Raw genomic sequence first — 13,030 nt, 5'->3', positions numbered from 1 at the left:
TGAACTAACTGAAATTCACTAAAATCCAATTAGAACTCATTATTTACTTGTTAGAAATTTAGAATAAAGCAACCCTATGCTAATGAAGTTTTAATTAAATTACTTTTGGTATTTTCTAAATAAATTCTAATTTAATTACATTACACAATTTTTTTTTTTTTTTACAAATTCTTTTACTTATAGTTACTTTTCAATCAATTTCTCATGCATTATTCATTAAATGGAAGGTCTTGCGTATTACAGAAAGTGCCAACCATTGGGACAGCCAAGAATTTTGAGTACGGTACCACGAATGTCCCTCTAAAAGTCTAGTAACTTACAGTAAGAAGAATTATGATAAGAATTGGAGATGCAAAGAATCTGTACAATATCTATGACAAGAAAATTCAATGAAATTTTGTTATTCAAAAAAGAAAATTCAATAACATTAAGGAGTACAAAGAAAAACCTATAGCTATAAACATCTTTGGTAATATAATTTCAAATATGGAAACGGAGAACTAATTGGGGTACTAAAGTTAATTTATTGTTTGTCAAATTTTCTTCCAACGGAAAACTTTTTTTTTTTTTTTTAGAGAGTTTCAATCTATGGCGTCCGCTCCTGATGATGCTCTTTATCATCAGACTAAGATATCAATTGGTTTTTGGTGTAGGCAGGGATTGAACTCCAGATCTCTTATTCAACTATCAAAGATTTTATCAGTTGAGCTAACTGGAACCCACCCAACGGAAAACTTGTTAATTTCACGAAAAATGTGATATTGGCATTGCCTTGCTTTTTAGGAAATAATCTGGATGATGTTGCACTTTGAAATATATCAAAATGTATTGTTGTATATTCCTTATGTTTGCTTTATATAGAATGAGAATTATATAATATGGTGAGTCATGTCTTTGTTTTAATGATAATTGTTTCTTGTATTATAAAATTAACGTGATTTATAGGTTTTCTCATGCTTCTTAAAGCCTATATAAATCCAACCATTGCAAATCAATTTTTGCTTACCAAAAAGTAAAGAAGAAACGATGGTGTACAACAAAACACTTTTGGAATTAGTGATTGCAATGTTGGGAGGTCCTCAATTCTGGAAGGTGTATTTCTACAAGGAATTCTGCATCAATAACTGAAGATGGGAGGTTGTTCTTGGTATATCATGGAACGTTAGGTCCATGAACTAATATTAATGATATAGTCTAGTAATAATGACACTCTTTTGTGGTATTTAATGTGTCTCTAGTAATAGAAGTACTCTTTTGGTATATCATGGAACGTTAGGTCCATGAACTAATATTAATGATATAGTCTAGTAATAGAAGTACTCTCCCTCTCTCTCTCTCTCTATCCTGCTTGCATTTTTTTGTTTTTTACTCTTTAGGTATCCCAAGGAAAAAAATTCATTATAGAACCTTACGTGTTCTTATGAGAAATTGCAGGTCATAAATTTTTGCAAAAACTTGCAATCCATGTATACACTTGAAGTTGAAATGCTATTCTCTATCATGATCTATTAGTTGTAGGGCTTCTAAGTGTTGCTCGTTCCTAGTGAGGGTTCTCTCTGGAGACTTTCTCTAGTTTTCGTAGCACTGTAGTTCCTCACTCAAGTAGTCTCCGTCCCTAGGAATAACACTGTTATTACCAGGCTAGCAGGTTTGTTTTTCTGGGGTTACAGGGAAACACATCCCTCCTTCTCTCATCTCCCTCCACATTTCTATTTTCTTTCCCTGAATGGAAGACTTGTCAAGCCGTTGGAAATCCCTCTCACTATCAGAGAGGGAAGGTCCCGGCCTGGCCTTAAAATCTGACCAAGCTACTACTGAGTTCTCCATGCTGGCTAGATTCCTCACAAAACGTCCTATCAACCTAGACTCCATTGCCAACACCTTCAACCCACTGTGGAGACCAAAAAGAGGTTTTAGGATGAAATTCATTGGAGGCCACCTTATACTCTTCTCCTTCGACTCCAAAGAAGACGTCGATAAAATCATAGCAACCGAGCCTTAGAGCTTCGACAAATACATCATGGTGTTATCGAGATATGATAATTCCGCCGCCATCACTACCTCAAACATGACCAAAGTGGTGTTCTGGGTTCAGGTGCACGACATTCCTCTGCGATTTAGAAATGAAGGAGTGGCTGAACAGATTTGTGGCACAATGGGCTCTGTCCTCCAACCAAAGTACCCGACTGATTGTGATGGAGCTAGCTTCATACGTGTCCGGGTAATCTTAGACATCTCCCTCCCCTTATGCCAAGGCCGGCTTATTACCCTTGAAAACAATGAGGTTCACTGGGTCTCGTTCAAGTATGAATGCCTACCAAATTTGTGCTATTGGTGTGGTAGCCTCACCCACCCAGACAAGGACTGCAAACAATGGATAGAAAGCGAAGGATCGCTAATTAAGGAGGATCAGCACTTCGGTCCCTGGATGAAGGCAGCCCCCTTCATGGCCTCAAGGAAAAGCTCCCTATCAGTGCCGGGTTTCTATACGAAAAAGAAGGCTGAAAATTCCGGTCAGTCCCATACCGGAGTCCAGTCCCAACCTCAAGACCCTCTCCCAATGACGACATGTGAATCCCCATCAAATCTACCGCCGAAAATCCCGGAACATATCGCGAAGCCTGCCATGGATAGCCCCTTAGAAGTGACAACTTTTATATCAGATGTATCGAAGCCTTCGCTCTCGATCCCCCCACTGTAGACTACCCAACCTACCTCCTTTGATCAATTAATTGCTGATATAGATAGGGATATACACTGTTTTGATAGAGAGGCTGTAACGCAACCGAGTCAAATTGAAAACAAAAGGAACCCCTTCAAGGACAATCACATTGGGCCACCCTCCCCCAATTCTTCAAGCCCAAAGCAGCAGCCCAATGAGCTTTTCCAGCCAGGCCCACTAAAGGAGGTTACTAATATCCCTGCAGCCCACCCTCAGCTGAATTCAGAAGGTGATAGAAAATGGGTCCAAATGCAACGACCCAACCTCAGCCCACATGATGAACCTATACAGACCACACTAGGCAAACGAGAATCACTTCCATCCTTAGAAAACACAAAACCTCTGAAACGATTAGCAACCTGCGAAGATGCTCACTCCTCACCTCCCTCCCAAATGGCGGTGGCTGGCCGATAGCCCCGCTGACCAAGATGAGTCTCTTCTTCTGGAACGTGCGTGGGCTTGGGAACCAATGCACCGTTCACGAGCTCGAAAGTTTTGTTCGAGCACAAGGTCCCACCGCCCTCTTCCTAGCCGAGACGTGGGCGGGCAAAGCTAGGCTAGTCAGTTTGTGTGCAGAGCTGGGATTTAACAACCATTGGGTTACCCAGCAAGTAAATAGATTGGGGTGTTTGGCTCTATTTTGGAAGAACTCGATCAAAATCGAAGTGATATCCGTGTCACCGAATCGCATTGATGCTCTGGTTGGAGCGTCCCTGGAAAACAAATGGCGCCTCACAGGTATATACGGGTTTGCTGATCCGTCCAAAAAATGTGACACCTGGGCTCTCCTCCGTCATCTTCACGCAAGTCGCTCGTTGCCGTGGCTGTGTGCGGGGGACTTCAACGAGATTCTCTGGTCCCATGAGAAGTGTGGTTTGGGGTCCAAAAAGCGAATCGCTAATGCGAGCCTTCCGTGAGGTCTTAGATGAGGCGGGGCTGAAAGATTTGGGGTACATTGGCAAGAAATTTACTTGGAAAGGGTGACGGCAAGGGGGTTATGTTCTTGAACAGCTAGACAGAGCGGTTGTTAACGCACAATGGCTCTCTCAGAGCCCGGGCTCCAAAGCCCAACATCTCCACTCAAATTCCTCGAACCATTAGGCAATCATTGTCAAACCTGAAGGAATCAGCCCGAAACCTAATCGAACGTTTAAATTCGAGCAAATGTGGCTCCGAGATAGGGGCTGTAGTGACACAGTCACTTCTGCATGGGGTTCTCCTATCCTTGGGGTTACAATGCCTGAGGTTGCCAGAAAAATTCAAATCTATAGGGAGAAGCTCACTGAGTGGAGCAAAATTCATTTCGGTAGCGTTAGGAGGTCGCTCGAGGAGAAAAAGAAGCTCCTTTTAGTTGCTGAAATGGATGCAGCTAAGGGTGGCGACACACTGTTGGTTAAATCTCTCCAAAAGGAAATAAACGACATCCTTGATAAAGAAAACCAAATGTGGCAACAACGGTCTCAAGCCCTCTTCTTAAAATGCGGAGATAGGAACACGGCCTATTTCCACAGCAAGGCCTCCCAAAGATATCAAAGAAACAGAATTCTTGGTTTAAAAAACAATCAGAATATCTGGTGTACTGAGGATAACCAGATAAAAGACATTGCAATGGAGTATTTTCAGACTCTGTTCACCTCATCCTCCCCATCGGATTTCTTTGTAATCCTCGACAAGGTCCAACCCTCAGTTTCTGAAACTATGAACGCGTCGTTACTCAAGGACTTCAGCAGAGTAGAGGTGGAAGTAGCCATGAAACAGATGGAGCCCATTACAGCCTCGGGCCCTGATGGTATGCCTCCGCTCTTTTATCAATCTTTTTGGTCGACTGTTGGTGATGATGTATGTTCTTCTGTGTTGGACTGTCTGAATAATTGTAGAATTCCTAGAGAAATTAACCTTACTCATATTGCCTTAATTCCGAAAGTGAAATCTCCAGAAAGAATTTCTGAATTTCGCCCTATAAGCTTATGCAGCGTGATTTATAAAGTAGTATCAAAGGTGCTAGCTAACAGGCTTAAGTGTATCCTCCCTTCAGTTGTGTCGGAAAATCAAAGTGCTTTCCAGGCAGTTAGGATGATTACAAACAACATTTTGATGGCCTTTGAAACCCTGCACTATATGAAACATCACCAAAAGGGCAAGTCGGGGTTCATGGCCTTGAAATTAGATATGAGCAAGGCCTACGATCGTGTCGAATGGAAATATTTGGAGCAATTAATGAAAAGGATGGGTTTTGCTGATCGATGGGTTGCGCTAATGATGGAATGTATCTCATCTGTTAGTTACTCCATCCTTGTTAACAGTGTTCCCTCTCCGGCCTTCCATCCAACTAGAGGTATTAGGCAAGGGGACCCATTCTCCCCTTACCTCTTCCTCTTCTGCACTGAAGGCCTTCACAACCTCCTCCATCACGCTGCGGTTGCGGGTCATATTAGAGGGGTTTCCATCTGTAAGAAAGGTCCTCGGCTGACTCACCTCTTCTTTGCCGACGACAGCCTTCTTTTTTGTAGATCATCAATTTCCGAATGCGACAGGATTCAAGAAATTTTAAGTATCTATGAAAAGGCCTTGGGCCAGCAGTTAAATAGATCAAAGTCATCACTATTCTTCAGTAAGTCCACTTCCACAATAGACATTGAGCAAATCACTAGTTTCTTTAGGGCTTAAGTGGTTAAACAGTACGAAAAATATCACGGTCTTCCTACCCTTGTTGGCAAGAATAAACGGGCAAGCCTCATGTACATCAAAGAGAGGGTGTGGGCCAAGTTACAAGGTTGGAAAGAAAAACTCCTATCCCAAGCCGGGCGCGAAGTGTTGCTCAAAGCGGTGGTTCAAGCTATCCCAACCTTTGCTATGAGCTGCTTTAAACTCCCCATCACACTATGCAATGAGATTGAGCAGCTGATTCGTAAATTACGGTGGGGTCACCGAGGAAACCAAAGGAAAATACATTGGGTGAAATGGAGTTCTCTTTGCCTTCCAAAAGGCCTTGGCGGAATGGGCTTTAAGGAACTACAGAAATTTAATGATGCAATGTTGGCAAAGCAAGTCTGGAGACTGCTAGAAAATAAAAATTCCCTCTTCCACCAGTTTTTCAAATCGAAGTTTTTTCCAAAGGGTAACATTTTTGATGCGAAGGAAGACAAGGGTTCTTTTGCTTGGAGGAGTATTCTCAAAGGCCGGGAGATCATAAAAATGGGGGGCAAATGGAGAGTGGGAAATGGTGAAAACATCCTCATTTACAAGGATAATTGGCTTCCTAACCCCCAGAATTCTAGAATCCAATCTCCTCAAACTTTCTATAGTAGTGATGCTCAGGTTTCTGTTCTGATAGACAAGGAGAGAAGGTGCTGGCTGGAAGATGCAGTGGTCAACAACTTCCTGCCTCTTGAAGCCAAGATGATCAAATCCATTCCCATCAGTTTGAGTGATACTGTTGACAAGCTGTGTTGGCCGAGCAATGTGGATGGAATCTACTCAGTTAAGGGAGGCTATAGGCTCTTGGTGACTGGAGTTGATTTCAAATGTTGGATTGCCAAATATATCACAACCAAGGAGCATATGGAAGGGCCATTGGAAACTGAGAATTCCCAATAGAGCAAAGACCCTGATGTGGCGCGCAACTAAGGATGCTATTCCGTCCCGAGTTAATCTCGTAAAGAGGAAGGTCCTCACAGACCCAATTTGTCAAGCCTACGGTGCCAAGCCAGAGTCCACATTGCTTGCTCTTTGGTCTTGTCCATCACTCAAAGAGGTTTGGGTCGTGCACTTTGGTGAGCTGATGATTGAAACTACTGGGTGTTCGTCTTTCTTAGAGGTGTTCTGCATCTGTTTGGAGAAATCTCACCCCACGGACCTGTTCGCAATGCTCGCATACTTGATTTGGTTCAGAAGGAATAAATTGAGAATGGGAGAAAAAATGGCTGAGCTGAATCTGATCAATCTATTGGCTAGAGAAACCCTCCAAGAATTCAATCTGGCCAACTCCTCTCCCTCTAAACCCCCTCCTGCTCTAACCTCTACAAAATGGATGCCTCCCCCGTCTGGGTGCTTCAAAGCCAATTTTGACGGAGCTGTTTTCCAGGAGCGCGCAGTAGCTGGTTTGGGCACCATCATTCGTAACGACTGTGGTCTAGTTATGGCTGCACTGACACAAGTTATTCCTCTACCCACTTAAGTGGAGATGGTGGAAGTGTTAGCAGCGCGGAGGGCTCTTATCTTCGCCAAAGAACTTGGGTTTGATAAAGTCATCCTTGAAGGTGATTCAGAAATTGCTATTCGAGCTATGAAGAGTGGTGTATTTTCTGCTGCTCCCTTTGGGCATATAGTTGCTGACATAAAGGCTCTATCTACTCACTTCAGCAGCTTGACCTTCCAACACACTCGCAGGCAAGGAAACTCAGTAGCTCACAGTCTAGCACGAGCTGCTTGTAATTTTTCTCCTTTTTGCACTTGGATGGAGGAAGTCCCTGTAATTTCCTATGCTCTGTATCTTGCTGAAACCATTAATATTACGTAGTGCCTTTCCCCTGTTGGGGCGGCCTTTCAAAAAAAAAAGTTGTAGGGCTCCTTATATCCTTGACCACTTTTGTAACTGCGTTTTCTGCATAGGGAAAGAAACGAAGATCCTTAAATTGGTTTAAAAAATTCCTTCCTAAGTATTTTAACAATTTCCCCCTTTTACTAATTTATTATGCAAACCTATTATTAATTGATTATCTTCAAATCCTATCATCTTTGGAAGTCTACATATATTAACATATTATTCTGTCTTTTATATTACAGTGTGTGTATATATATTACAGTGTCCTTTACATGATTAAAAGAAAAAGAAATACACAGACTGATCTAGTGGAAATAGTAACAATTTTAGAGAAGATTTCAAGGCTGGCCATCGAAGATTATTTGTGAACATTTTTTGGATGGTGTTCTCTCCTTAGAGATCATGCGATTGTCAATATTTTTTTTTTTAAGAATCAATTTCATTAATTAATCAATTAACAAATGAAATAATGAAATAAATTGATTTTAATTACAACCAAAATATGTAACTACTCCTACTAGTTGACCCAATTGGAGAAATACCCACTAATAGCTAGGAGTCCTTTGCCAAATATCTTATTCAGATTAAATTCTATACAGATTTTAGTATAAAACCCTCTAATTACACCCTCCTAGAAAATATTGTTCCATCAATTTTTTTTCCCAAATAAATATAAACAGAGAGTATCGCGTACAAACATCATCTAGACTTTTTCTCTTCTTCTTTCTAAGATAGGGCGAGGATTTTATCTGAGGAGAACCAAAGATAAAATTCATGAATAAGAAATATGTTGAATTTTACCTATGAGGACCAAATATATTTGAGAATAATAAAGATAGAAATAAATTAACACGTCGTATACCATATTTGTAAAATACTTTTTTTTTCTCTTGCAAAAAAATTTAATTAATTTGCGCATTACACAAGCAGACTACTAGTGAAATATAAAAGTAGCATCTATTTGTATAAACAAAAAAAGAACACAAATAAACTTTTTTTTTTTTTGAGAAATAAATACACAAATTTGTTTCTTAATAGATTCCAACTCAATAATTATTGGCATATCAAAATGGAACATGGCATTATTTTAAATCCCAGAAAATGTCTATGATTAATTTTGTACTAAATTTCGTAGCAATTTCTCTTTTAATAAACAAAATAAAAAAATCCATTACACTATTATCTTCTATTTTGTTGCAATACCTAATTTTAATGAAATTCATGGGTGAACGCGTTCGTTGCAAAGTTATGGCATAAACTGGAAGAGTAAGTACTACTACAACCATTTAAATTCTGAACCTTCTACACATAATAGTTAAGTTCCATTTTCAACAATAACTATACAAATGATTTAATTCTTGTGATTGAGTATTTATTACAATATAGAAACTATCTAATTGATTTACCCAAAAAAAATTATCTAATTGATAATAACGCTAATTTTTCTCAAGTGCCAACTCACTTAAGTGAGTGTTAGGCAAAATACAAGCGAGACTTTCTAACTTAATTGATTTTTAAAACTATCAAGTTTGCTCGAGTTGCCTAACATGGGAATTTCGGTTGAACGAAATTCCAATTTTAGATCATAATCTTTTTGTTTCAATACAAATACAATTCAAATGAATAAATACAAGGAAAGTTTTGCAAATTTCAAAGAAAATTTAGCATTTAATATATATGACGTTAGTTCTCTTCCTAACAGGAGGGGGATCTTCTCCCATCTTAGTTAAAACTTATAAATGAGACAAAGTAGTGCCACTATATGGCTCTTGCACACACACACATAAAGCTTTTGTTGAGATAGTGAAAAGTTACTATAACAAAAAAACTGGGAAAAAGAGAGATAAATTTGTTTTTTTAAGTTTTAACTACTTGAATATTTATTTTCTTTTTATTTTAGAATTTTAACATTGACTTTGGAAAGATAACTAATCAATAATTATATAAAAAAAATTTAGTTACAAAATTAGTTGTAACCTAAATCTACAACCTTACTCAATAAAATAAATATTACTACATATTTTGAAAATCAAACCATTAAATTGTATGTATTTTACGCTCTTAATACACATGTTAAATTTTTTGTAAATCGAATATTATTTACTATATGATCTATAAGCTTGTATTTTATGCATAATTTTAAATTACAAAAACTTGCAATTTAAATAATTTATTGATAACATAGCTATTGATTTTTAATTTTTTAGAAATTTTGCAAGCATAGAGAATATAAGAAGAAGACGTACTCAAATGGTAGATTTACCAAAATTCACCTCTAATAAAAAGATATTGAGTACGATTATAACCTAATGCTACAACCAGTTTTGTAGCTAAATTTTGTCCTAATTATATATAAATTGAAAAATATATTTAAAAATATAGTCAAAATTGAATAAATAACTCTATACAAACTAAAATTTTAATAATATAATAAAATATATATAAATTAAAAATTGTTTTAATAGTATTATCAAAATTGAGTACTAAAATATATAGTAAACATAAATAACAAAATTGTTTTATTTTCTTGTTGAATGCAATAAGAGAATCAGATAAGAGCGTTGGGTCATGGGCCACGTCCGAGGATGCTAAAGAGCCCGAGGACAACCAAGTGATAATAAGGGCAAGTAGGTTACGGGGCCGAGGAAGAGGGCCACTAATAACAAACAAGTGATGTTGTCCGAGAAGCTAAACTTCCTCGGATGATAGAACGGAGGTCTGAAGCCCAACCAACCCTACAAATACTAAGCAAGGGGAAACCATGCTTAGAAAGATAAGTTCCGAAGATGTGAGTCAACTGAGAAGTGAGGAATATCTAGGAAGAAAGTTGCTACCACCATATTGAATACTCTATACCTAACCAACTGGCCACATTAATGTGGAAGTGATACTTAAACAGTGATTTTAAGTCTTACAGCTACACACAGAGATTTAAAGAAGGAACTAATAGGACAAGCATCCAGGAGATTAATTGTTTGATCAACAAGTGGAAGGCTAAGATGGGAGAATGAGGAAGAGTATAAAAGGGAAAGTATTCCTTTGCATGAGGGGGGCATCGGAGAAAAGAAAGGAGAAAGCTAAGAATTCAATGTAACGAAGAACTCTGAACATTGTTACAAGTCTGAAACTTATATAAGAATATATCCTCCTTAGACTTGGCCGAGGAATATTTTTCTTCAAATTTTATCTTACAGCCATAACAATACTAGACCCACTCACTGTGATCCATATTTGATTCGTTAAGTTTTCATCTATCAAGCCAACTCTCTAACAAATTAATTGTCGTGGGCTTGTTGGGCCACTGTTCATAATCGTTGGGCTTTGGGTCAATTTGAGCCCTTACAGTATAAAACTAAATTATGTAAAAAAAATTTATTTGGTTATATAATAAGGTAAAATAAATAATAAAGTTATTTTTTAAAATTTTCAAAACTTTTGATAAGTAAGTTTTAGTTGGATTAGTGTAAGGACAAGTTTTGAGTCCTAAAACCAAGAGGTAATAGGATTAAGACCCAAAGAGCCCAATACAATGAATTTGTAGAGAATTGGCTAAAACTAGGCTCTAATGGAATGAACAATGTTCAACATGGACTAAAGATGATATGAAAACAGAGAAAAGTAAGCTTTTTGCAAAAGAATCCTTCCTCAGCAAAGTCCGAGGTGAACGGTTCTTGAATATATTTCTTTTAGTTGACTACAATTTCAGCTCTTGTAGCTACAGTGTTTTTTCCTACAGATTCTCAAATAGACCCTTTGTAAAAGGCTTCTTTCGCTCTTCTATTATCTTCCTTTCTTCATCTCCACCCTCCACGTGTAGGTCAATTGGCTGGCTTTGATCTTTGTCTCATCAACACTTTCTTGAAGTCTCTAGGAGTAGCTGTAAGGCTGAATATCATTATTCAGGTATTACCTCCACATTAATATGGCCAGAGAGTTAGCTGCAGAACCTTCAATGCGGTGGTAGCAGTTTTCTCTTAGATATTTCTTAGCTTCCCTTTGCCCTATGTTTTCTTGATATTTATTCTTATCCATGAAATCCTCCGGAGTGTTGCTCTTGATGGCAGGCTACACCTTCTGACATCTGCTTTGATTAGCCGATGAGATATTCCTCCTTGGACTACCTTCCTAGATTCTCATAGTCATTACCTTTTCATAACCCACTAATTTCTACCCATTCACTAACGTCTACTTGTCCTCGGACAAGGTCCATGGCTCAATACATATTTCTGAACTTTTTATCCCTACAATTAGTATTTTATTTTTTAAAATATTGGTAATATAGGTTTACTTAAAGTAAAATATGTTGAAAGTTTTATGTATTTAGAATTAATCATTGGATAAAATGTTAAAAATAATTATTTTGGGAGGAATGCAAATTATAACTTCAAGTTGTGTCGCAATCTTTAAGGTTGTAAATGAACTAAACTATTTACAAACAATTTTTATGAGTCAAAATCTACTCAGTTTGACTTTGGAAAAAATGTTAAAAATAATTATTTTTAGAATTAATCATTAAATAAAATGTTAAAAATAATTATTTTGGGAGGAAAGAAAATTTCAACTTCAAGTTGTATTGCAATCTTTAGGATTGTAAATGAACTAAACTATTTACAAACAATTTTAATGAGTCAAATCTACCTGGTATGACTCAGGGAAAAACTTATTTGTATTTGTTTATTTAACCAATGAGCTAGGATTAAGCCAAATTTTGGATTTTACTCTTAAAGGAGTGAAACACAAATATAATAATATGTTAGTGAACAAACTTGTGAGCATGATACTCAATGTAAAATATATAATGATATTTGTTTATAAAACCATACTTGTATTAATTTAATATTAAATTTTGTAAGTTTGTAAATAAATTTCTAAGATATCAAGCTGTATTTTTAATTTATTGATAATAAAAATATCCGATTTCATAGTAAAATTTAAAATAATACAAGTTGGTAAATTATTTTGTTTAAGTTTCAACTTTCAACTATAATTTATATTTTTTATTTTTTTTTGAGAAATTTATATTATTTATATTGATTATTAGTAGAGTTTATTAATAAAAGATTAAAATTTTTAATTCTATACTAGCCTTTGACCACGTGCTCAGGCGCGAGCTCAGAGGTTCTTCTATTATTATTATTTTTTGTAAAAGTTAATAATTTGAATCCATTATAATTTGAGATTACTACATTTTTTTAATCACAAAAAAAATTAGGGGTGTGATGCAAATTATAATGGATGCAAATTATTAACCTTTACAAAAAAAAAAATAGAAGAGCAATTTGAAAACCATCAGGAGAGTGGTTTTGTTTTATAGGTAACGTTTTAGTGGGAGTTAAAGACGTATCTACTTATAAAAAAATGTATATATCTATTTAGTTTAGTTTTTTTTTTTTTTGGATAACTATTTTTTTTTATATTTAGTTTTTTTTTTTTGGATAAACATGGGGTGTTTTTTAAGGAAAAAAATAGTGTGGGTTGATTAACTTATTTTTCTATTAAAAAAAAAAACAATAAACGTATAGTTACTTTGAAGAAGTAGGTTAGTGAAATAATGTTTTTATTTTATAGGCAATATTTTAGTGCAAGTTAGACATGTATTTTTACCAAACTATCCTTTTGATTTGTCTCTACTTAAATTTAGGGGTGTAAAGATATTTTAGAACAAAAAAAAAATCCGGACTAAACAAGAAAAACTTCTTAAAATAGTTGTATAAATATAAGAGATAAAAATAAAATTTTAAGTAATAAGAAAAAAATAAATTAAT

At 36.4% G+C, this 13,030-nt stretch overlaps 1 protein-coding gene across 1 annotated transcript; it reads left to right on the top strand.

Annotated features, from left to right (window-relative positions):
• Positions 1-6,332: 6,332 nt before the first annotated feature.
• LOC142640268 (uncharacterized) lies at positions 6,333-6,899 on the top strand. Its single transcript, XM_075814339.1, has one exon. It carries the CDS (start codon positions 6,333-6,335, stop codon positions 6,897-6,899), a length of 567 nt encoding a protein of 188 aa, XP_075670454.1.
• Positions 6,900-13,030: the final 6,131 nt, after the last annotated feature.

This window comes from Castanea sativa, chromosome 6 (genome assembly GCF_040712315.1).
Source record: "Castanea sativa cultivar Marrone di Chiusa Pesio chromosome 6, ASM4071231v1".
In the NCBI taxonomy this organism is placed as follows: Eukaryota; Viridiplantae; Streptophyta; class Magnoliopsida; order Fagales; family Fagaceae; genus Castanea; species Castanea sativa.
This window is presented reverse-complemented; position numbering and strand designations above follow the sequence as displayed.

Excerpts from the sequence above, each read along its gene's own strand:
- LOC142640268 (XM_075814339.1), top strand. The coding sequence starts at position 6,333 with ATGTGGCGCGCAACTAAGGATGCTATTCCGTCCCGAGTTAATCTCGTA.